Source organism: Mastigoproctus giganteus, chromosome 14 (assembly GCF_048544385.1).
Source record: "Mastigoproctus giganteus isolate SK-2022 chromosome 14, ASM4854438v1, whole genome shotgun sequence".
Taxonomy (NCBI): domain Eukaryota; kingdom Metazoa; phylum Arthropoda; class Arachnida; order Uropygi; family Thelyphonidae; genus Mastigoproctus; species Mastigoproctus giganteus.
In genome coordinates, this window is record NC_143588.1 from 32,189,453 (window position 1) to 32,217,068 (window position 27,616).

General features: G+C 37.9%; 1 protein-coding gene across 1 annotated transcript in view; it reads left to right on the forward strand.

The window, feature by feature from the left end:
* LOC150075054 (chitin synthase chs-2-like) overlaps window positions 1-27,616 on the forward strand; it is a 255,891-nt gene that overhangs the window by 128,843 nt on the left and 99,432 nt on the right. Inside the window, exon 7 of the mRNA XM_090389070.1 lies at window positions 15,283-15,362. Coding sequence (XP_090245196.1) covers window positions 15,283-15,362 — 80 coding nt within the window. The remainder of the gene's footprint in view (window positions 1-15,282; window positions 15,363-27,616) is intronic.

Sequence of the window (27,616 nt, forward strand, 5' to 3'; positions counted from 1 at the left end):
CGTATGTCTCGTGAGATCATTTAACATCCATTCAGGCCTAAACCTTGAACAATATTTCTTAGTTTGTATGTAAATCCTAGTAGCTTCCAAGATTAATTCTTTGAATGCTTCCCATTTTGAATTTGCTGTTGGTAACATCATCAGTTGGTCCCACCATATAGAATTTAAATACTGTCTCAGACCACCACAGTCACCTTTACAAAAGCAAAAATCCTTCTCTTTACCCCTGATGGTATTTACCTCTTTGAGTAAATCCCACTTCAGCACATTGTGATCACTGACACCTAGTGGTTCCTTTATCTGCAGATAAAGGAACTCCCTCTAGTTGCCTCCCAGACATGCTGATGTAGAAAACAATCATCCAATAAATCCACAAAAGCCTTGCTAATGTGTGAGTGACCAAACCACAAATTTCAATCAATATCTGGGAAATTAAAATCCCCCATTATAAGACTCTCTGACTTACTGGCCCACTCTATTTCCCTGTACAGTTTCTTATTATACTCATCAGAGTCATTAGCCCTATAACACACTCCTGCTCTCAATTTTGATCTCTCAATGCTTATGTAACACCAAACTGACTCGACACTGCACTGTCCAGTGATATCAACTGGCTTAACTTGCTTGGATTTTGTGTTTCTTAACTAATAGCATAACCCCTGCTCCCTTTCTATGCTGCCTGTACACATTGTACTCCTCAAATTTTAGTTCTGCATTCCTTATATCTGTGTGACACCACGTCTCTAATATCCCAACAATATCTGCCTTTTATGTTTTGAGCAACACCTCAAATTCATCAAATTTATTTACCAAACTCCTAACGTTGGTGTACATGCAAGTATACATGCACCTCTTCTTATTATTAGCTACGCTAAAGCAACCCATGTGTTTACTTGTATCGTAATGACTCCCAGCAGTCTCTGAAATACACTGCATCTTGTTTTCTAGGCTGCTGCTCATTCCAATAGAAGCAGTGCAAGAATCACTTTCCCCTCTGCCAGTGGCAACTGTTAATCTCTAGGTGCCTCCGTAGCCAGGTGGGAAGGAGCAGCAGTGCGTAGCACACGCTTCTTGATTAGACCGGGGTTCGAGCCCATCACCACCAAATATGGAGGATGCGGAAAGGTCAGGGAATGACCACTGCATATTCCCCGAGCAATATGGCCTCAGTTACTAATGCTCATAAAAACCAAATAACAAACAAACATAACAAACTGTTAATCTATTAGTCTTTGTATCCCCTCCAAGCTAACAGTTTTCCGACCCACCTAACATTGCCTCAATAGCATCAGCAAATATTCTTGCACCCTTTCTATTTAAGTGCATCCCATCCCTGTAAAAGCAGTCTCTCCTGTTAACAAGTACAGACCAGGCTGGAAAAAATTCTACCCCTTGAGCCTTGCACAATCTTTCCAGAGCCGAATTGATCTTTCCAAGGCTCTCATCGTATACTCCCTCCTATCGTGTCTGGGTAGAATTGCAGACACTTTCAAATTCAACCCTAATTCACGGCTTTTTTCAACAGTAACCTGTACTTGTTAAGTGATTCTGCCGGTCTCCTACTTTTAATATCATTAGTGCCAACATGTAGAACAATATCACCTTTTGTGCCCTTAAAAGATTTTTTATGCTCTACAACGTTGTCAATCTTTGCCCCTGGCAGACATACCCTAGTCCTGTTCCACCTATCCTTTTTATATAGCATGTTCCCTGTTTTCCTGACAATAGAGTCACCAACAACTACTAGTTCCTGTGGGGCCAGCGCATTCTGCCTTGGGGGTTGCCCCTGTGTTGCGTGATGATCAAGTGGAAGCTCTAGCATTGATGTGGACAGCTGAGAACTTGATGGGCCCCTCAATTTAGATCCTTCGAGGGCATCCACCCTGGTCCTTCAAGCTCTCATATAGGTCCATAACAATGCTGAGTTGTCGCCTCATTTCCTCACACCCCTTACATCTCGCGCACACAAAGACATCCCCCTTGGCAATATCATTTCCCGTACTTGATTTCTCCACAAACATCAAGCAAGCAGTGCATTTTAAAAGCCTGTAATTCAGAGGGCAACTGCCCCCCCTCAGTTCTCCCCTGAGCCACAGCACTCCATTTAGCTGGAGTGTTTTGCTTTGCTGCTCTGGTCTGAATTGTAGATAGTATATTTGGGTACATCACTGTCCACTTTTTCTTCATTGTCATCCCTTTTCTAATAGGAGGCACCATACAGAAGTAACAGTCTGTGATGTGATTTTTTGGCTCCCTCCATATCATGGGCACTGTCAAAGGCATAAAACGTCCCTTTGAATTTACCCAAACATTGAGTTTTGATGAACAAGTAGTGCAGCATATGTGTGGAGCCCAGTTCTTGTCCAGTTTGCCTACTTTACACCCAAAAGTAGTAGGCCTTTTTTTATGGCTCGAGCTATCTTGAAGCTAACGTGACTTCTCCACATACGTAACAGAAGTCATTTGGACTATTAACACAATTACTGGGCATATTAATCTTACACAACACAAATGCTGTGCAAAAAGTAGAAATCTGACAGAGAACAACCATTAACTGAGAACACATCACCCAGTACCTAATCATATTCAAGAATTACTGTAACAGAGTTGAAGATGCATTTGAGGTGACAACTTATCATGCGATAAGAGCACGGTGGTAATGAAATTCCAGTGTTGCCTTGCTTTTTTTGAGAACCATAGTTGATAATGTAGAGTAACTTGCTAATATGAGACCAAAGTGTAATTCAAAAATTACAGTCAGTCGACAAATTTTAATGTGATTTTTGTGTTCTGCAGCATAAAATTAGTCGGAATTGGGTATTTTCATTTTCATAACACTTTGTGTTGACCAGTATAGTTTATATGCTTCCCATGCATTTTTCTTCTCTGCCACGAATCGTTGGGTGAAAGTGGATGTTTGAATAAATTCAAGGAAGAACTAGAACAAAATATTTGAGGGTATGGATGGTAGAAGTGTGTAGTTTTGTTTTTTTTTTTTTTTTTTTTGGCTAATGCTATAAGCTTGTTTTCTTGCATCATTTTCATCTACTACTACTGCTGCTACTTATGGCTGGATGTTTGTTCTAGCAATCAAGCATCTGCTGACTGAAGACAAATATCTACTCGTGTATCCTGCAACCAGCCTTCTCCAATTTACAACAACAAAGTTAGCATTAGCAGTAGTAGAGGCATATGATGCAAGAAAGCAAGCTTATGCAGCATCAGCCAAAAAGAAAAAAAAAAAAAAACCCCCCAATTCCATTTTACCCCTCCATTCGTTCGAAATACCTGTCCGGCTGAGCCTTAAATTTATTTAGGCTATCAATTTCCACAACAAGGGATGGCAGTCTGTTCCAGCAACCAACTACCCACTGGCTAAAGGCAAATTTCTGCACATCACTCCTACATCTGTCTTTCCTCAATCTGAATCCATACCCTCTCAGGTGATTATTCTGCCGCCCCTGTCCGCACCCGCTCCAGGAGCTCCACATCCCTCCCGAAATGAGGCCTCCAGACCCGTATACAGCACCCAAGGTGCGGCCCGACCACTGCCCTACACAAGGGAACAATAACCTCTTTGAGACACCATGAGCTACTCCTGCAGCCCGTCCGCACCACCCAGAGAACTCCACATCCGCCCGCACAACAACCCCCAGATCCCTCTCACTCTCCACCACTGTCAGTGCAGCACCACAGAGCTGATACGTTGCTCTGGGGTTGCTTTTTCCCATATGTAGCACCCTACATTTGTCAATGCCAAACCTCATCCGCCACCTCTCAGCCCATCCTTTCCAGATCCTGTTGCAGCAGCAGCATAGCATCAGTAGTGTCCTCAACAACACCGCCAACCCCTGCACCGTCCGAAAACCCGGACACCAAGCCTGATACCATCATCAATATCATTCACAAACACAGAAAACAACAATGGATTGAACACCGAACCCCGAGGAACTCCACAAACAACATCAGTCCACGATGAGCAGCGTGCATTGACCACCACTCTCTGTCCCCCCCTCACCCACAGCAGCAACCCGCCTCCAATGCCACACCGCTGCAACTTGTGCAGCAGTCCTTCATGCGGAACAGCATCAAAAACTTTTCCAAGATCCAAATATATAATTTCAGTTATTCCCTGCATCCAATTCTTTTGTGACTGCATCACAGTATCCAATCAAGTTGGTCAGGCAAGACCTTCCCCCCAACAAAACCATGCTGTGTCCAAGCTATAACTGAAGTCGTGTCTAGATGATCCTGCAGTGCTTCTTTAACCAGAGCCTCCATTAAATTTCCTGGAACAGATGTTATTTGAACAATAAACACTTCAGTCAGATCAGCTGATAAGTGAGCCTAGTCTCTAGACATTGCAATTTGCAGAACTGAAGCCTTTCTTGATAAGAGCACAGTTTTGTTCTCCTCATTACTCTTCTCTGCATCTTTTGTTTTAGTAGATTATGCAACCTTCCTAAAATGACACCTCCAGACTTGTAATTATCTCCTTATCCCTGCTACAAAATTTCCTGTATAATATTGATAAAACTTCATGAGCTGTCCTGGCAGCCTGTCTGCACTGCTACCCATATGTACCCTACATTTGTCAAAGTTAAATTTCAGTTGCCATTTATCAGCTTTTCTGCCTAATTTTTCTAAATCTTTTGTGTGAACAGCATACCTTGATTACTGTCATTAACCACCTGCCACCTTTTGTATCATTTGCAAACATTACGCCTAATATACCTTAACAGTATCAGTAATTATAACTAATGTTATTAGTGGAGTCCCTCAGGGTTCAGTGTTGGGTCCATTGTTGTTTTCTGTATTTATAAATGATATTGATGATGGTATATCAGGCTTAATGTCCACGTTTGCAGATGATACGAAGGTTGGTAGGGTTGTTAAGGAAACTAATGATAGTACGCTGCTGCAACAGGATCTAGAAAAGTTGAGCAGATGGGCTGAGAGGTGGCAAATGAAATTTAACATTGACAAATGTAAAGTATTACATATGGAAAGCAGTAACCCGAGAGTAACGTATATCAGATATGTTACTCTGTATATCTACTCTGTGGTAATACCCTGACAGTGGTAGAGAATGAAAAGGACCTGGAGTAATTGTGCAGGCAGATATGAAGTTTTCTGAGAGTGCAGACGGTCTGCAAGAGTAGCTCATGGTGTTTTGTCAATGATATACAGGAATTTTTCTAGCAGGGATAAGGAGGTGATTATCCTCTTGTATAAGGCAATGGTCAGGCCACACCTTGAGTACTGTATACAGGTCTGGAGGCCTCATTTTAAGAAAGATGTAGATCTGTTGGAACGAGTGACAGTGGTAGAGAATGAAAAGGACCTAGAGTAATTGTGCAGGCAGATATGAAGTTTTCTGAGAGTGCAGACGGTCTGCAAGAGTAGCTCATGGTGTTTTGTCAATGATATACAGGAATTTTTCTAGCAGGGATAAGGAGGTGATTATCCCCTTGTATAAGGCAATGGTCAGGCCACACCTTGAGTACTGTATACAGGTCTGGAGGCCTCATTTTAAGAAAGATGTAGATCTGTTGGAACGAGTACAGAGAAGGACAACAAGATTAGTGAATGGAATGAAGGGTTGCTCTTGCGAAGAAAGGCTTACATTTTGCAGATTACAGTGTCTGGAGACTAGGCACCCGCGAGGTGATCTAATTGAGATGTATAAAGCCTTGAATGGTTTGAGCATGCTCAATGCTGATGGGATTCTTCCTCTTGCTCAGAATAATCACCGGAGAGGGCATAAATTCAAATTGAGGAAAGACAGTGTAGAATAGATGTGTGGAAGTTTGCCTTTAGCCAGCAGGTAGTTGATTGGTGGAACAGACTTCCATCTTTTGGGGTGCCTCCATAGCCAGGTGGGCAGGAGCAGCAGTGCATAGCATACGCTTCTTGATTAGACCGGGGTTCGAGCCCATGACCACCAAATATGGAGGATGTGGAAAAGTCAGGGAATGACCACCGCATATCCCCAGAGCAATATGGCCTTAGTTGCTAATGCTCCTAAAAACCAAATAACAAACATTATTAGATTGATGTGGCTACCAAAAGTTTTGGTGAAGAGATAAAAATGTTCTGTGCTAGTCAATATCATACTAAGATATACACTGACACTGATTGGTATTGATGAACATTAAATGTAAATGAACTGAATGTGTCTGGTTTTCTGCTCTTCATTGGGTGTCAATTTGATATTTGTAAGTTACAATGTACTACCATAAACTTTAATTGGACATTGCTCAGGATATGTTCTTAAAGGATCTCAAGTTCAAGATAAACTGCAGTCTATAAACTGACTTTCAATTTATTGAACTATTCATACTGAATAATGAGACTTACTGAAGTTGGTATGACGGTTTACAGTTGCATTGTTCATTGGATGTAAATCAGCTGCTGTTCTTGTGTTTGGGTGCTTGGGCTTCACTCTGGCTATAGGAAAGGAAATTCATACTGGCTGACGTAGTTATTATATCTGTTATCCTATAGCTGAACAGATATTTTGGTGTGGCTAACTTTTGCAAATATAATCTGTATGTTATGAAAATGTGGGTGAAATCAATTGTCTGTTTGATGGGAAGAAATGAATGGTTAGATTGTTGAGGTTTTGGTATTTGAATAGTTAGTAGCTATTGATAGATTGGTAGCAAAACTTGTTAAGCATTTTCTTTTCAAAACTAGGTTTTATTAAATTTTATTATCAAATTTGCCTAAGAATCATAAGATTAGATTTTAAAAACTTAAATAGAATATAGTCCACTTTTCACTTTTTTCTATAAACTTTTCTCTTCTATTTCAGGGAATATCTATTTCTTCTTCCCCTTATTTTCTATCCAACTTTCCCTTCCAATCCCCATACTTTTCATTCTTATTTCCCTAAATACCTTAGGGCTCCCAGGCTTGTCTGATAGCCGCAGTAAGAGTTTCAGCTAAAGGGTAGTCCCTGGCATGCCTCCTCATGGCCAAGGTTGGGAGTCAGGGGACCAGGTATCCCCTTTTCCCTGGCTGTAAAGTCTCCAGGTGCCGGCACTCAACATAACAACACGCATACTTGCACCCTACATACATTCACTTGCCGGCCTTCGCGTTTGCCATTTCAAATGTGAATTACCCGGTGTGAGAGAGAGAGTGAGAGAGAGAGAGAGAGAGAAGAAGATCCAGAAGTAGAAGGGAATCACCAAAAAAGGAAAGAATGATCATATCCAGCACAGGACCCTGGGTGTGTCAAGCCCATACTCACCAGATATGAGCCCCTGGGGTGATTACTACAGCAGCATATAGGAAAAATCCTGGAGACTGCAATTTTTTTTTTTTTTTTTTTTTTTTTTTTTTTTTGGTAGTTGTTGGTGCATCGGGTTCTATGGCCATAATGCACCTCCCAAGGTTTTTGCAGTACTTTGATCCAAGCCCGAGGCGGGATTCGAACCGGCGACCTTTTTGTTGCCAGGCAGGCACTTTACCCACCCAGCTAGCCTGGTCGGCAGGAGACTGCAATAAAAACAAACACACCTTGACACATTCACATTGTTCACTATCGCTTCTAATTCTTAAAAATGTTCAAGATATAATTTCCGACACTCTTCTTGAACTGTTGCTAAGTTCAGTCTGTCTGTTTGTTTGTTATTTGGTTTTTAGGAGAATTAGTCGTGGACTCGAACCCTAGTCTAACCAAGAAGCGTGTGCTTCGCACTGCTGCTCCTGCCCACCTGGCTATGGAAGTGCCCTAAGTTCAGTCAGTCACTGCTCTGTATACACATTACACTCTGGTGCCCGTTGAAAGCAACATTGTGATCTGTTCTCTGTAATATTTCAAGAGGAGAAGAAAGAATAGCAAATATTGTTTTCTGTGGATAACTGGAGTGGACATCCAAATTGACAGCACATCTATAGTGATGTGTTGTGGATTTGGCAGAGTTTTTAGCATTAGCAAGGGCACATGACGCAAGAAAGCAAGCTTTTATGGCATCAGCCAAAAAAAAAAAAATACACACCCTTCAAATGTTTGTCTAGTTCTGCCTCCCACACGCTTCTTGATTAGACCGGGGTTCGAGCCCATGACCACCAAATATGGAGGATGCGGGAAAGTCAGGGAATAACCACTGCATATCCCCGAAGCAATATGGCCTTAGTTGCTAATGCTCCTAAAAACCAAACAACAAAACAAACAAAACAAAGTTCTGCCTCGAATCTGTTTAAGCTATCAACTTCTACAATGACAGATGGAAGTTTGTTTCAGCAATCAACCACCCTTGGGCTAAAGGCAAACTTCCACACATCTGTCCTACAACTGTCTTTCCTCAATTTGAATTTATGCCCTCTCAGGCGAGTATTCTGAGCAAGAGGAAGAATCCCATCAGCATTGAGCATGCTCAAACCATTCAAGGCTTTATACACCTCAATCAGATAATCTCGATTACTTCAATCAGATGCCTAGTCTCCAGACACTGTAATTTGCAAAACTTAAGCCTTTCTTCGTAAGAGCAATCCTTTGTTCCATTCAGTAATCTTGTTGCCCTTGAAGCCTTGCTAAGTTCAGTCTGTTTGTTTGTTTGTTTGTTTGTTATTTGGTTTTTAGGAGAATTAGTCGTGGACTCGAACCCTGGTCTAACCAAGAAGCGTGTGCTTCGCACTGCTGCTCCTGCCCACCTAGCTATGGAAGTGCCATAAGTTCAGTCAGTCACTGCTCTGTATACACATTACACTCTGGTGCCTGTTGAAAGCAACAACTCATTCCAACAGCTCTACATCCTTTTTAAAATGAGGCCTCCAGACCTGTATACAGTACTCAAGGTGTGGCTTGACCATTGCCTTATACAAGGGGATAATCACATCCTTATCCTTGCTAAACAAATTCCTGTATATCATTGACAAGGCACCATGAGCTACTCTTGCAGAATGTCTGCACTGCTCAGAAAACTTCATATCTGCCTGCACAATTACCCCCAGGTCCTTTTCACTCTCTACCACTGTCAGTGTGGCACCTCCATAGCCAGGTGGGAAGGAGCAGCAGTGCGTAGCACACGTTTCTTGATTAGACCGGGGTTCGAGCCCGTCACCATCAAATACGGAGGATGCAGAAAGGTCAGGGAATGACCACCACGTATCCCGGAGCAATATGGCTTTAGTTGCTAATGCTCCTAAAAACCAAATAACTAACAAATAATAACATAACCACTGTCAGTGTAGTACCACACAGTTGATACGTTACTCTGGGGTTACTGCTTCCCATATGCAGTACTTTACATTTGCCAATGTTAAACTTCACTTGCCACCTGCCAGGCCATCCCACGTGGCTATCCGTTTTTGAGCCACGATGGGAAATCTCTATAACACCCGTCAGACTGCCAACCGTCCCTTTGGTATTCGTGTACAGGAGCTAATCAGAGAACTCAGTATAACCGTAGAGAATGTTGCCATATCCACAATGCAACCAGCTCCACCGTGGCATGCTCGAGTACCACCGTGCAGTTTCTCTATTAACAAGTGGGGAAAGGCCACCACTTCGAACTCTGTATACTAAAAACTATATGCTCCCACCCAGCTAAATATCCCGACTTCTTGCCTGTCTTCACTGATGGCTCGAAGTCGGAGTTATCTGTCGGGTCTGCCACCATCTTCTCAAATAATGCTATATCTGAGAAGATACCCGACAAATGCAGCACATACTCAGTAGATGTATGCAATTGAATTAGCCCTGAACCACATAAAAACCCACAACTACCAAAGGTGTATGGTGTACACAGACTCCTTAAGTATACTACAGGCTTTATCGGGGATGAAATATGCTCCTCGTTCTTTCCTGACCTAGGTTCAGCGGATGTTACATTCTCTCTTTGATTGTTCCTTTGACATCCGTTTCTGCTGGAATGCTAGCCACACTGGGATCAAGGGTATTGAACTGGCTGATGCTGCAGCCAAATCACCGCAACCCCAGAAGAATCGTAGCCTGTTAGTCCCCTATACAGACTACAGGCAGTTAATACGCAAAAGATTACTCTTCCAGTGCCAACAATCTTGGCATGGGCAAGTCACGAACAAACTCTCGAGTCTGCGCAGGAACCGCCGAAAGTAAGTTGTTCTAGCTTGCCTCTGCATAAGACACAGTCATCTTACTCATTCATTCCTGCTGAGGGCGGATGACACTCCTATGTTTGAGTAATATGTCACCTTTTTAACAGTAAGACATATTTTATCCGAGTACCCACTTTATAGGCACGAACATCATCTATATTTTACTGCTTTTAGCCATCTGACTGAGCCTCATACACTCAATCAGATTTTATCCGACAATGCAAATTTATCAGCTATTTTTAGCTATTTAAAATGTTTAAATATCTTTACATGTATTTAAAAGTTACTGTCTTTATAAACTTTTTACATATCCTTATTTCTATACATCTTGATGTAGCGACCTAATTTTTTAGGTCACTGAAATATAAATATTTTCTTTTACATGATCTGGTTCTGGCACATTATAGCCTTAGTTGCTGATGCACCAATAAAACCCAAAACCAATCCAAACTAAAACTTACCACCTCTGAGCCCATCTGTTCAACTTTTCTAGATCCTGTTAGTGCACAACATCTATGTCATTAAAAGACCATAAAATTAAGAAGGACACCAAATTATACTCTCTTGATGTTACATCTTTATACACCAATGTAAATGTTCCATACACACTAGATGTTGTTTGAGACCTGCTCAATGACAGCAATATCAATATAAATAACACTAGGCTCCCCAAAGATAATATTTTTGAATTTACTAAAATATTAGTTTCTGCCAATTATATTTTATTTCAAAAAAATATATATATAGACAGATTTTTGGCTTACCAATGGGCCTTAGTATTAGTGGACTTATTGCAGAATTATATGTGGACAAGATAGAGAGTATATATTTGAATCCATTTATACCAGAAGTCTCATATTATGGCAGATGCTTATACGGCGTTCTCATCATAACTAATCAGACAACCATAAATTCCATTTTACAAGTTTTTAATAATATCCATATGAGACTAAAAGTTACTTTAGAAACCGAGAAGGAAGATACAAAATCTATCAACTTAATTTTACACTACAAAGGGTAAGAGAAAACTAAATTTTAGCATTTATAGAAAACCTACTAATATGGCCATGCTATTACAATAGCTACCACCCATACACATACAAAAAATCAATCATGCTTAACCAGTTTTTAAATGCTTTCAAATATTCCACCACACAAAGGGGATTGCAGTTGAAAATTGAGGAACTAACAAGGAGATTCCTAAATTGAGGTTATCCAATTACCTCTATTAATAAAGTTAAACTGATTGCCTAGGAAAAGACAACTAATAACAATCCAAAAACAAATATTGATAAAAATCATTTTATTATAGTCCCATATGTAGAAAACTGGAATAACAAATTAAATGATTTATGTAAGGGTACAGATATGAAAGTAGTAGCTAGACCAACCAATAAATTACATACATTATTAAAGAAGGGTTCTTCAAATTCTTCCTTTCAACAAGCGCATGATCTCGTCTATAGCATTTCGTGTAATGACTGCGACTTGATTTACATTGGATCTACTTGGGGGGGTTGGATTTTTGAGTTAAACAACATGAGGTTTCTGTATGCGCATCAAGAGCACATGCTTCAGAGATGGCATTCCATGCTATGAATGAGGCACATTCCTTTCTTTTTAATGAAGCCAAAATAATTAATATTCAGCAAAATTATAGTAAATTACTTATTGCTGAAACACTTGAAATTAAACTCTGTAAAAACTCAATTAATATTCGTAGACCTTTTTTAATATCGGATGATTGGTCCTATAAAGGCATGCATGATGAGGACTAACTTTCTTTTAAATACTTACACATCGACGCATTTTCTGTCTAACTTAAGGAGAAAGAAATCTGTCTTCATGTATTTCTTATTTAGTTGTTTTTTTTTACTATGAGTAAATTTGACATAATGTTTTCCTATATTGATGGTTGTGTCATGGTTGATAGTTTTGGGGTTGGGTTGGGACCTCAACGGTGATTCCGGGTTATTAAGTCGGTGTCATAGCTACCATTATGGAACACATTAAAATGTAGTTTATTAAATTCATTGTATTTTAATTAATTTACGTGATAGACTAGGAGAGTTGGATTAGAAGCCTTCCTATAAAGAGATCAAGGTAATCCCTGTATTTTTATTTACTAAAAATAAAAAAAAAAAGTGCATTGCTTATGGAACAGATAACACTAACACAAATTTTGGGGACCATTAAAAAAGGTGCAATGTCTTTTGTAAATTACTTGACAAAATTAATCTCGATTTACTAGATTATGTATGTTCTGTACATACTTTGCATAGCAAAATGCACTTGGGAGCTGAGCAATTATGCTATGATGTAGAAATGGTCATGGTAAAAATACTGTTGTACTTTTCAACTTATGTGGTACATATTGAGCAACTGAAAAATGTATGTTTGTTTTCTATTAGATATGCAGTATGAAAAGTTATTGACCCATTCAAAAATTTGCTGTTTAAGCTTATATGATGAGGCAGAGGGATTATTAAAAATGTGTGAAGCACTGAAAGAATATTTTTATTCATAGGAAACGTCCCCAAAATTTATTGCAAAAATTTTTTGAATCACCAGTAATGAAGCATACTTACATGCAATCCTTAACATTTTTTCTTTATTTAATAAACAAATTCTAAAAATCAAAGTTGTGCAAAATAGCATAATTGAGGTAAAGAATTACATTCAAGGAACCATTGACATGTTTGTATTATGCACCGGTGAAAAATTTATTCCTTTGAGTGCCGTCGACGGTTTATTGGATAAAAAGAATGAAATGGAAACATTTAAAGAGGAAATATTTGAGATATACATTACAACCTATGGTTATCTAAAAAAATGGGTTGAACCCTTACTGAAAATGAAGTACATGGAGTGGATGCTTTTAAAAAGTTCTCCAGTTTGGGAAGATAAGCAAAATATGTTGCTGACATGGGTTTTCAACTTGGTGAAAATTTGTTATTTAATCAGTTTTCATTGCTTAAAAATTTGATTACAGAAGAATTGAAAGAAAGTAATGATGAGTGGTGTAACAGATCTTGCTATAGCCGGTTGTCATATTTTTTTTTAAAATTTGAATTTCAAGATGAGAACTCAGGATTTGAGAAATTGTGTAGCTTTTTGTTTGCCATTCCAGCACTCAATGGAAATGTGGAAAGAAATATTTTCACAAATTGAAATTAAATGGTCTTATGAATGAAATCGCTTGGATATAAAAGCATTTGATTCTATAATGATGTGTAAATTAAACTTGAATTTAACATGCAAAAGTTTCTATGACATGATTAAAAATTATGAAAAGTTAATCAAGGAAGGCAAAAGTCATTTAAAATATTACTGAAAGTACTATTTGCTCCTTGATGAAATATGTAATTTGTTTGTTTTTTCCATAAATCATTGTTTATATATTCTTCTGTAAACATATTAATTTGAATTTTACAATACAGTAAACCCCTGCTATTTGCGGGGGTTATGTTCCTGAGAAATGCTGCGAATACCGAAAACGCGAATACTGAGTTATGGCTCCCATAGTAATAAAGGGGTTCCGTTCCAAAGTATGAAATATATAAGAAAAACTAGTCTAAAATTTTGTCTATGTATGTATTATATGTACCTTCATAATATGACTATGTACATAGACAGTACATAGTGAAATGCAAGCATAAGGCATCGAAATGAAAATAAGAAACAATTTAATATTAAATGTAATATTTATTAGAAATTTCAAACAAATCTTTCAATCCAGCGCCTTTGCTATAATCTAAGAACTTATCCCACCAGTTCTATCAACAGTTTCGCTAAAGTGTTGATAAAGGTGTTTTGCCCTTTCATGAATGATGAAAAGGGGAATTTTATTTTGAGTTCGGTCTTCTATCCACAGATTTAAAGCTTTTTCCATTTTTTCTAATTTAACATCACGAGTTACATAGCAAATTTTTGAAGCAATTAGCGTGTTTTCACAGACACTATGGCGGATTTTTTCTTCCGATTTCTTGATTGATCGTACCGTTGACTCATTGATTTTATAATTTTGCCACTGATGAGACACTTTCACCATTAGAAATTTTGTCTAATAACTCAATTTTATTCGCTAATGTCATCACCTTCTTTGATCTTTTCACATTTCCCTTGTTATTTGTAGCCATATTTTTGTACGGGTTAGAAAGAACTTGTCCACAATAAAGTCACTTTCTTCCGTTAACACACTCGAAAAAGTCTGTTTTACACTGCAAAACGGTAAATTTATCACTTTTGTAAGCATATCAATTTATAAATTGATAAATTTATTCAATTTATAAGCATATAAATTAAAAGCAAAGGACGAAACCCATGACAAGCGCATAGCACATACTGAACAAGGATTAGCGAGAAACATCCATGCTCGCAATTTTGTCACCCCTCTCCCCCCCCACCCACTGAGCGCTGTTTTGACTGGGAAAGATGATTTTAGCCACGCCCATGTTTTTTTACGGCGGAAAATGTTCACGGCGATTTAAAATTCACATTTTTTTAAGTTTCATTTTATATTAAATCAGCGACCACGAATACGCGAAACTGCGTATTCGTGGTTGCTGATACCGCGAATAGCGGGGGTTTACTGTATTAAAAAACAAAATACCTACTTTCCTGGGAAAGTAGGTATTTTTAGAAAATGTCCCAGTTTTTCCAGTTCTAAACTCCTTTTGTCCCAGTTTTTCCAGTTCTAAACTCCTTTTGTTCCAGTTATCACCAAAAGCATTTGGTCACCCTAATTTAGACCAAAGTCATTGAACTAGATATCATAAATTCTGAAAATTTTGGTCATGCACAGTTCTATTCTGTTTCCATTTCCAGTAAATGAACTGTTGATGTTGTTTTGTAACAACTAACTAAACTAACTCATGAATATCGTGTATCTAAACTATGTGTATTGTGTGATTGATTTACCTGTTTGCCGAATAAAAAGGCCAACTTTCCAGGACAAAGAACCATGCAAACTCCATCCCAGATCAATCCACTCCTTCAGACAGGATTCAAAGAAAGTTCTATTTTTCAATGGTGTGGAAAGATGGTTATCATGACCACTGTGCTAGCCATGAATCCCTGGGAATCAAATGCAGCAAATGAATGTAGAATCATCTATATAATAATAATTATTATTTTTATTTCATGTATAAGTCCTCAATTATGAAGTGAATTTTAGTAAATATTCTTTCTTAGGATGGATGAAGATCAAGCAGCACAAAGGAATGCTCAGCTCTTTTTGAATGTTGCCGATCCTGACTACTATATGTTTGAAAGTGAGTCTTTATCATTCATCATTTAAGTATGTTACTAATATTTTCTAATTGCCTATTTGTATTAAATATACATTTTTTTTATCTCCAGTATTATATTCTGCTTCCTCTTTTTAAAAGTCTGCTTTAAAATAATTTTTCCTTTCATTTTTCCTTTTTCCTGTTTAATTTTGATTTATTTGTAAATTGACTTTAATAAATATACACAGATTAGATGGATTTCTCATAAAGTCATGTTATTGAAAGAGAAGGTTAAAAGTTCAGTAGCATGTTAAACAAAATGTTTGGGGATTGGATCAGCCACTTGGTCTATTTTCACATAACTTAACTGGGATCTTGCCAGTGATCCCAGTGTGTTCCAACTTATATAGCAGTATTTTGTGTGTGTGTGTGTGTGTGTGTGATTGAGTCAACTGCTTTACTAAAGTCCAAATAAGAAATGTCAAATTGTTTCTTACATCCAATTCACGTGTGACTCTATCATAAGTAGTTTATCATGTTGATTAAATGAGATTTCCTCTCCTTAACACTGTTTTGTGTTGCCTTGAGAATACCATTGAGTCTAGATTAGAGGTTCCCAAACTACTGAGATTTACCGACCCCTTCAAAAATCAAAACAAGTTTGTGGACTCCTTCAAAAAAGTTTGCAGACCCTATATATATATGTTTGTGTGTATATGTATATGAACACTGGGTTTTCTGAAAAGAAAATTCAAAGTTTTATGTGTGAAACAACTGAACTTTATTCTTATTTTTATACAGATATATAATAATAAGTTTATTTATCGTCAATTTGCTATACATAGAGTGAACAATTATTTATACTAATCATATCAAAAATAAGTAATGTTGTATAGTGAATTTCATTGTGATTATATTAGTATATTTTTAAGAAAATAAACACATATTACTTGATACCTTCTGAATGTTTGTTTTGTGGTCCCCCTGGAACTGGTCTACAGATTCCCAGGTTGCAGACCCCAGTTTTTGAAATGCTAGTCTAGATGATCCTCTATTGCATTTTAATGTTAACTTCCATAATTTATCCTATCATTGAAGTTATACTGATATGTCTACAGTTACCCACTTTATGCTTAGGAAGGCAATTGGCAATAAATTGGTACCTTTTCAGTCAAAGGGAATTAGTTACCTATGGGTCTAATGAAGTCCTTATAATTAACTTTAATGATCTGATGCTCCACCTCATTATTTTCCTTATAATGAAGTATATATGTCATCTATACAAGATTAATGTGAGTAGTAAAATAGAACTGCTGCTCTTTTGCACTGCATGGAAAAAGACTTGTTATTTATACCAAGATGGGAGGAATCTTTATGGAATTTTTTTCACACTCTGAAAAAATATATCAGGCTGAGGTGAGATTGTATGCCCTTCTCAGGTAGCACAGTGATTAAAATCATTCCCACACCTTGTGAAAAAGGTGTGGGAATGATTCCTGGCAATGACTCAAGAAATTTCATGGGCATTTTTCACACTGTAATGAGTTAATTGGTCTTGTTCAAGGTTTTTTCATCCAGAGGTAAACCTACCAGAGAACACATGCAGTTTGATAAGAGTATATGAGCTACTGCTCAGGTAGCCTGAAACATGAGGTTGCATGATTTTTTTTTTTTTCATGAGAAACTTGGGTTTTTACTTCTAAACAAAACACAACTAGCTAAACATAGCTTACACACAATTTATAGACATGATACACTGACACCTCATAGCCTTAGACTTTGGCATAAAAACAAACAAATAAACAATCCTCTGTAATTTCCATACCACTGATTTCACAGTACTTAAGTTCACTAGTACAATCTTCCCTTCATGAAGTGGCTTTCATCTGTAAAGATTAGTATGAAGTATTCATTCAGCTGAATTATTGTGACTATCCTGCATCCATTGCATGTGATTCTTTCTTTTCTTATTTGTATTTACATACATGCAAGGGTGTCCCTATATTAGTTACCAGTAAATCATAAAATTCATGCTTTGGCACTACCCCCCCCCTTCCTCTCCTCCTCTTACAAACCTCATGGGCAGATGTAGGCTGAGGCTTTTGGTAAACTGGGTGACATGTTGTTGGGTTGCTGAGTTATTGTGGCTCTTATTGCTTTATTAAAGTTGCAGAGTGGGTCAGCTCTTGCCCTCATGTCACAAATTAAAAAAAATTATTTCACTAAACTATTGTTTATTTTTCCAATAAATAAAATATTTGAGAAATTTTTTAGAAATAGAGAAATTAATTATTTCATTTATTTTTTTCATTTTAACTTGATTTTTTCCGTGAATTTGTCAACTTAGGTGATCACCTAAGTTTGCTTACATTTTCAGTATATCTTTGCATATTGTTAAAAAAAGAAAGGTGCAATATAGTTAGGGAAGGTCGCTATGTGGCTGTTTTCCATTAAAGTTATTATTATTATATTAATACCACTCTTATACCACGTGAAATTAATAATATAGTTTATTAGGCTGTTCATCTATATTACTATACATTAAAATGATGTTTCAGGTATCTTACTAATACCCATCATTAGACATTGCTGTTGAGGAAACAACATAGAAAAGGTTACAAATTTTGAATATTTTAGAATATTTCAGTTTATAATCGTAATTTGCAAATTACGATTCTAACGTAAAAATAAGGTAAAGTGCAGCCATTATCAACCCACTGCAGGATGGAAGCCTCCTCAACAATTCATGCCGAGGAAAATGGATCATAATCTGCCACGCTGGTCCAGTGCGGGTTGGCAGATTGACCATATTCAGCAGTCAGGGGCTTGAACCCCGGTCTACTCAAGGAGCGTGTGCTGCTGCACTCCCGCTCCTGACCACTCGGCTACAGAGGCCGCTGATTCTAATATATTAAGTTTTAAATTGCCATTACAATAGAAAGCAGAAAATCTATGTTAAATACAAAGAGATTAAATTCTTACCTGCTGACAGACTCCTATTGCCAATGCTCCCAGAAACCTGATATGCATACAGGCAAGAGGTGCTGCCAGCAGTTAATTTATAGGTGAGTGATTAATCATTGGCTTGGTAATTGTAACTGTAATATTCTAAAATATTCAAAATTTGTAACTTTTTCTATTTCCCCAACAGCATTGTCTGATGATGGGTGTCGGTTAAGATACCCGAAATGTCACTTTAATGTATAGTAATGTAAGCAAACAGCCTAATAAACTATATTATTAATTTCACATAGTATAAGAGTGATTTTAATATAATAATAACCTTAAAGAAAGGTGCACCCTTGCACCTTTCTTTGTTCTCTTAGCCAGTAATTTCTCTTAATTATCCTTTGCCACCTAACAATTCATGGTAACTTTTCATGGTATTATTACAGATCAAGTTATAACTAAGCATATAAATGCTTAAGAGAGTTTCACTGCTTCATAACTGTTGTATGCTATGTTTTTTGCTCTTTTGAACTAGGTAATTCCTGTTCTATTGCTTTATTTTACTTTTTGGCCTATAAAGATGAACAGAGTGTTTTGCTTGGAATTTATATCAAATGTGTATGCCAAATGACAACTACACAGAAAGAACTAACAGAGTTTCAGACAGAATGATCATAGAATGCCATGTTGGGAAAAAAAGGTGTGCACCAAATGATGAGTACACAGAAAGAATTAACAGTTTCAGAGGGAATGATCATCATTATTGAATATTGTGTTTGGAAATGTTTGCACATTTTGTTTCTCAGGCATTAAACAGTTGCAAGTCTACAATTGGCAACATGAAAAAATGCAAGTCCACAGGTGACATTGAGCCCAAGAAATTAGTATTAGTATTAGCAGTGGCCACATGGTGCAAGGAAGCTTATGGCTTATGCTGCACCAGCCAAAAAAAAAAAAAATAAATAAATAATAAATAATAGTAATAATAAAATAAAATAACAAAAATAAATTAAAATAAAATAATAATAAGAAAAAAATTAAGAAGAGAAAAGGAAATAGGCAACCCATGCATTTTCCTCTTCCCATAGGTAATTGTCCAGCTGACCTTTGAATTTCCCCTAACTGTCAGCCTCTATCACCCGTATAGGCAACTTATTCCAGTAATTTATAACTCACTGGCTAAAATAAAACTTCCTGCAGTCCAATCTAAACATCTCCCCCCCATAACTTGAAATTATTCCCCTTGTTTTAGAACATTTATAACTGTGAAAATTTCATCCTCATTCATTTTACTTATGCCTCTCAGAGCCTTAAACACCTCAATCAAGCCTCCTCAAAGATGCCTAGTTTCCAAGCTCTGCAACCCACATATTCGAAGTCTTGTCTCATATGGACGCCCTTTTGCCGATCTCACCGGGGGGGGGGTTTACCCATCTTTTGACCCTTTCATGAAGCACAATGGAGACCTCACCTTTCTCTACCTCAAGTATGGAGACCGCACCTTTAGGTGCGATCTCCATACTTGAACTCAGTATTCTAAGTGTGGTCTAACAATAGCCTTATATAATGGGATTATGATGTCCTTATCTCTACTAGCAATTGTTCTATAAATTATCAATAGGACACCTGAGCCTTCCTTGCGACCAGTCTACAATGCTTGGAGAACTTCATATCTGACCATATCATAATATCCAAGTCCCTTTCCTCCACTACTGGTTTTATTTCAACTCCAGCAAGTGTATATGTTATTTTGGGGTTACTGTTCCCCAGGTGCAATACCTTACACTTTGCTGGATTAAAGCATAGTTGCCATTTTTCTGACCATCCCTGAAGTCTATCTAGGTCATTCTGAAGAAGCAGCTCTGCTTGGCAGTGATCATTAACTACTCTTCCAATCTTTATATAATATGTAAATTTAGACATCATGCCCTCTATCCCTTCACTGATGTCATTTATGAAAATCAAAAACAACAGTGGCCCTAATACTGATCCTTTGGGAACCCCCACTTCTTACATCAACTCAATTCAGCCGACCGGGCTAGCCGGGTGGGTAAAGTGCCTACCTGGCAACCCAAAGGTCGCGGGTTCAATTCCCACCTCGGGCTTGGATCAAAGTACTGCAAAAACCTTGGGGGGTGCATTATGACCACAGAAGCTGATGCACCAACAACTACCAAAAAAAAAAAAAAAAACTTAATCCAAAATGACCAGATGGTTTGCTGCATGAGCTGTAAGTGATCACAGGTGAGTCGCACGTTCTTCCAATCTGATAGATATGCACTGCTTGTTGGATGAAAAAATCAGTTTCTAGGAAAAAATAGGAATAGGCATATTTTGGCCTCAGTTACCCTTGTGTCCTTAAACATCCATACCATTCATTTCCCCAGGAGAAAAAAATCATAACTGAGTTTTTTTTTTTTTTTTTTTTTTTTTTTTAAACCTTTTTATGAAAACCCCAAACAGAGATATATTAGAACATGTTAACTCCAGGGGCTCACATTTGGTGAGTATGGGCTTGGAACACCCAGGATCCTGAGCTGGATATCATCATTCTTTTCTTCTTGGTGATTCCCTTCTCTCTCTCTCTCTCTCTCTCTCTCTCTCTCTCTCTCTCTCTCTCTCTCTCTCTCTCTCTCTCTCTCTCTCACTCTCAGGGTAACTCAGATTGTTTTTTGGCTGGTGCAGCAAAAGTCTCAGGCTTCCTTGCACCATATGGCTAATAATAATAATAATAAAGGCGTGATGGCCCAGTGGTTGCGACACTGGACTACCAGCCTGATGGACCCGGGTTCGAGTACCGGAAGCGACGTGACTCCATCACGCTGGGAGACCAGTATAATAATAATAATAGTCATAAATCATTTAATAATAATAAATTAATTAATAATAAGAAAAAAATTAATAAAATAAATAAACATTGTGAAAGTTGCTCCAACAGACCCACCTACCCCAAGGTGAGTGGCGGGTAAGGCGGATTGTGGTGCCATCTGGCATCACTCAGGAGAACTACCACTGGACATAAGCTAAACAGGTCCACATCCAATAATGGATAATGTCGCAGAGAAATATTAATCATACTGCATTGAGTGTGGCGCAGGATAAAGTCACTTGCATTCAGGCCTTAGGCAGAGGAGTCAGTTCGAAAAATCAGAGACGGTCTCCCAAGGAAGACAGTGGAGCGAGTGGCGTTGTCCCCCGTATGGCTACCACAAGAGAAGGGCAAGACCATCCAGCCTCACCAGTTCCAATCTGTTTTCTCTGACTGTCATTCTGCAGTTAGTTTTTTTGTGTTATCTTCGGTTATCATCTAGGTGCCAGTAGCGATAAAAATAATATTTACGCTCTTTTAAAAATGAATAAAAAACGAAAAATTCAACAAGAGCATCGTGTCTTCACTGAAGAGTGGAACACAAAATATTTTTTTGCTAACATAAATAACGAGACTGTTTGTCTCATCTGCCAGGAGTGTGTCTCAGTGTTGAAAGAGTACAATATTAAAAGACATTTCACTACTAAACATTCTGAATATGGTGCCAGTTTAACTCCGGAAGCGAGAAAGAAAACTGCTGATGGATTCAAAATTTATCTAGGCAACAAAATGTGTTTATGTGGCTAACTAAGGAACAGGAAACTACTGTAGAAGCAAGTTTTGTTATTTCTCATATAATTGCAAAAAGCAACAAGCCTTTTTTGATGGAGACTATATTAAAGAATGTATGACTGAAGCTTGTGGAATTATATGTCCTGGCATTAAATACAAATTTGAGAATATAAGTTTATCTCAGTGAACCATAGTAAGAAGAATTGAATGTATTGATACAAATTTGAATGAGCAATTATTATCGGTATTAGAATCCATAACATGGTACTCGATAGCTCTCGACGAAAGTAACAACCAAAAGAATATTGCACAGTTATTAATTTTCATACATGGATGCACCTCTAATTTTGAAATTACTGAAGAGCTTCTTTCAATGGAATCTCTTAAAGACCAAACAATGGGAGCTGATATATTTGAAAAAGTTGAAAAATGCTTAACAAGATATAATTTACAATGGAACAAAATGGTAAGCGTAACAACTGACGGAGCACCAAGTTTGACAGGTAAAAATGTTGGAGCGTTAAAGAAAATCCGAGATAAAATTTGCGAAAATTATCCTGATTATAATTTAATTACAATTCATTGTATTATACATCAACATGAAATGTGTTAAAAGTTGAACATGTCATATCTTGTATTATTAAACTAGTAAATTTATTAAGATCGAGGGGCCTGAAACACAGACAATTCGTTAATTTTCTTCAAGATATTGAATCCGAGTACACAGATATTCCTTATCATAGCCAAATTCGATGGCTTAGCTTAGGAAAAGTTCTTCGGCGAGTATGGGATCTTAAAGATGACATCGTTCTATTTTTAAAACTTAAAAATATTATGGACTTTCCCGAATTGACTGATAATAACTGGATTTGTGATTTTGCGTTTACCCTGGACATCGTGACACACTTAAATACTTTCAACACCGTGCTACAAGGGAAAAATTGATATGCCCATGATAAGGTAAAAAGTTTGAATGGATTTCAGTTAAAACTCCAGTTGTTCCTTCAACATTTATTGATTAAAAAGTTAGACCATGTAGTTGCTGAATATTCCAGAAAATAAATTTGAAAAATATTGTGAAATTATCAATGCTCTGAATGATGACTTTCACGAAGATTTGGCGACTTCCGAAAAATTGAGACAAGTTTGGCAATAGTGCGCAACCCATTTTCAGTAGAAATTGATAGTGCACCCAGTGAACTACAACTTCAGATTATACATCTGCAGTGTGATACCGATTTAAGGGAATTGCACTGTCGTGAGGAAATCTGTAAATTTTACAATACTCTTAATTCAGACAAATTCGACAAACTTAAATTTTGCCCGAAAAATGTTGGTTATTTTTGGATCAACCTACATACGTGAACAAACATTTTCCATCATGAATCTAAATAAAAATTCTTTACGATCAAGCATCACCGATGAACATTTCCAAGCAGTTTTAAGAATCTCAACTACAAAATTAACACCCAAAATTAAAAAAAATGTTAAAAGATGTAAAACAGTTCCATTCATCTCATTAAATTCTTGGTTGTTAGAGAATAATTTTTTTTTACGTTATATTTCTTCTTCATGATAACAAATAATATATATCTAAAAATAGTATTTTATGTGCGGCCTGCCTTCTTTTTGAATTCTTAATGTGGCCCTTCAGCCAAAAAGTTTGCCCAGGCCTGGTCTAGACAAATGCAAGTCCCACAGATTGCGTCAGGAAAAATTAGCCAACCGAAACTACCAGCTGCAGAGTGGTAAAGAGATCGAAGCCATGGCAGAGGGAGAGGCCTACAAATACTTGGGGATGATGTAGGCTCAGCAGTTACAGCACAAGGAAATTAAGGCCTGCCTGACTGAAAAATACCATCAGAGACTCAGAAGCCTGCTGAAAGCAAAACTGAATGGAGGGAACACAGTTAAAGCCATAAACACCTATACAGTCCCAGTGCTAACTTACTCCTTTGGGGTCATAGATTGGACTAACACTGAGCTGGAGGATATCATGAGAAAGACTAGGACAATGACCAAGAGCCGCCAACACCACCCGAGAGCTGCCGTGGAGAGACTGACAATTGCCTGGGAAGAAGGAGCCTGATAGACCTCATTAAGCAAAAGAAGACAGCAATAGTTAACCTGAAGGAAGAAACACACATCAGCATTCCACCAGGCCATAAAGAAGATAGACAAGTGGTATACTTGTCTATCTTGGTATACAAATTGAGGAAGGACGGATGTCGGATAGATGTGCGGAAATTTGCCTTTGGCCAGCGGGTGGTTGGTTGGTGGAACTGACTTCCGTCACTTGTTGTTGAAGTTGATAGCCTAAACAAATTTAAGGCTCAACTGGACAGGTATTTCGACGAACAGAGGGGTGAAATGGGAGTGGTGTGTTTTTTTTTTTTTTTTTGGCTGATGCTGAATAAGCTTGCTTTCTTGCATCATATGCCTCTACTAATGCTAATGCTATACCCCACTCGACCTAAGTGAGGAGTCCCCTCCCAACCAGGAGGTACAAGCAAAGCAAGAAAGATGGGCAGAGAAGACACTCCATGGCAGACACTACAATGATCTCCATCAGGGTCACATAGATAAAATTGCTTCCAATGAATGGCTCATGAGTGGAACGCTCTTCCCCGACTGAAGGATTCATGCTCGCCATCCAAGACCATTTAATCAACACCAGGAACTATAGAAAATACATCCCCAAGGAAACCGGAGTGTTAGATGAGGCATGTCGACAATGCTACCTGGCCTCAGAAATGATCCAACACATCACTGTGGGATGCAAGGTGATCACCCAGACTGAGTACACTCATAGACATGACCAGGTAGCCAGGATAATACATCAGATGCTAGCAAGGAAATACCAATTGATCGAAGAAAGTGTACCGTACTACAAGTACGAACCCCAGCAGTACTAGAGACCCCAACCCACAAGCTGTACTGGGACTGTGCCATTCCCACACAACAGACTGGACATAACCCTTGTGGACAAGAAGGAAAAGGCTAGCTATCTGATTGACATAGCAGTACCCAACACTGGCAACCTGCAGAAAACCCATGGGAAAAAAATCAGGAAGTACATGAACCTAAGGCAGGAGATCAAAGAGATGTGACATATGCAACAAGTAACGACCATCCCGATCATCGTGTCAACCACGGGTATGGTGCCAAAGACCCCACATAACAGCCTAGCAGCAATAGGCCTCCCAGCGAACACCTACAAGGAACTTCAGGAAGTCGGAATTCCTGAACACCTGTAGGATTGTCAGAGAGTTCCTCGACCAACAGTAACATCAGACATAACCACAATCACCCTTTGTACTTGGTAGCAATACCCATCACGAGGCGAAACCCCCCCCCCCAATCAGGGAGAAATAATATAAGAGCAGCAATAATAATAATAATAATAATATAGTACTTAGTGTGTGCTAAGTACTATATTATTATTAGTTAATATAGTACATGCATGGGTTGAAGGCTGAGAAGATGAAAGAAGATATTTGTTGAAATCAGACTTGAACTTTGGTATATTGTAATTTTAAAGAAATACGTACAAAGGAAGGATGTTCCAGATTGAGCGAATAAATGAGGAATGAAAAAAAGTTGGTTCTGTGAGTTTGAAATTGGATAGTAAAAGGATGCTGACTGGTTGCAGCAGAGAGCAGGAATTATAGAAACCAATATAGAAGAACAGGGCCCATGAAAGTATATATATAGCCTCCAATTGCTGTCTCATAGCCATTCTGTTTCTGCATGCAGCAGAAACAGAATGTCATTTTCTATGGAATGGAATCTGAATGGAATCTAGATTCCTGAGAGAGGTTTTCAAGGCACTGCCCCAGATGTGGGAACAATATTACATGATTTTCAATTTGTACAGAATGACCTGCTATTTGGAAAAAAAGTAACACTGAAAGTGAAATAAAAAACCCAGTTTTTTTCAATGCAATGGAAGTAATATTTGTAATGTGCTCATGTCAGAAGTCAGGGTAATCCCCAATAGAGATATATGATCTTGCATAGAAATAAGAGGTAGTAGAATCCTTTTTGCAAGATATAAGATAGGTCTGAGTTTTAGAAGGATTGAAATCAATTAAATTATTTCTGCCCCACTGGAGAATTACCTAGAGATAAGTTTTAAGGAATTGGTAGTGGATATTCAAGAAGTTGAAGTTGTTTGTGCAGGGCAAGATTTCTCAAACTAGAAAGTGGAATGCAATCTGCTGTCATCAGCAAAACTACAGATAGGATTTCTGGTCAATGGAAGAATGACATTAATATACAAGAGGAAAAGTGTGGGAGAAACTGGGAAAAACAACTGAGACTTGGGAAGACCAGCATTAGTAGCGAAATTAGAAGACAGAAAGGCATCATGTGCAGTGAACAGTACAAGTGAAAACTAGATACCCAATTGCAAAAAACAGTTGGCAAACAATAAGATGAAAACTTAGAAGACCTTTATTATTATTATTATTAGCCATATGGTGCAAGGAAGCCACAAAAAAAAAGTTTCTGAATTACTCAGAGAGAGAGAGAGAGAGAGAGAGAGTCACATGTAGAAGGGAATCACCAGGAAAGAGAAGAATGATGATATCCAGCTCTGGACTCTGGGTGTGCTAAGCCCATAATCACCAAATCAAAAGCCTCTGAAATATCAAGAGCAACTGCTTGAATTTCCCCAAACTATTCCATGACTAGAAATAGGGAAATAGGGATGGGTAACATAAGTCAGGATATCACCAGTGGATCAACAATGAACAGAATCCATTTTGGCGATCATTGATCAGATGGAAGGTTTCTAGGTAGTTTAAGAGTTGGCAGTTAATTGATTTCTCCAATACTTTAGAAAGTTTAAAGTTAGTGCAATGGGACGATAATTGGATGGGAGGGATTTGTCACCCTTTTTAGGAACTGGCTGGATATCACAAATTAGTTAGTGTAGGCAGAATAAGAAAGTGTAAAAAGGTGACACAGAACAGGAATAAGTTCAGGAGCACAAGTTTTGAGAACAAGTGGAGAAATACCATCAGGACCTGGAGCTTTCTTACATGATGTTATTGTTTTGTTTGTTATTTAGTTTTCAGGAGCATTAGCAACTAAGGCCATGAGTTGGAAGGAAAATAGGATTCTGTTAAGTGAGCTTTATCTTTGGCTGAAGTGGCAATAGAACCATCTGGTTTTGACGCAGATGGGAACAGAGATATGCAAAAGTTGTGGCCAATAGCTTTGGCAAGAGATCAGGATGCTTGGCTACCATTTGGACAAGAAGAAAGGTTTCTATTCTTTGCCTGTTCAAAATCTAGTTTGGATGATTAATAAACTGCTTTATAATTGTTGCAGTACTTTGGTATAGGCAGAAAATAACCTGGAGATTTTAAAACAAGCCAATTACGATATTCAACATTCTTCAACTTTGCCTGAGACCAACTAGCTATCCATGTGAAAAAGCTCATAAAAATTCCTTACATTATTGATGGGATTCAAAATCTGGTCTTTTTCACTTGGTGTGGGAGGACAGTGACATAGGTTCCTGTACTGTCTACCATATGATACTCTGAATTAATTAACTATAAATTAACTTATTTTCCATTTACATAAAAACCACATGCATTTAGGCAGTAATTGGTATTATGTTTTTAAAATGGATTATAAATTCTGTTAGTTTTTTGTTTTCTCAATAAAACAGATGTACAGATGTCTTTGATGAATCAGCACCTACAGCCAGGGCTACATTTGCCATAATCTGTTT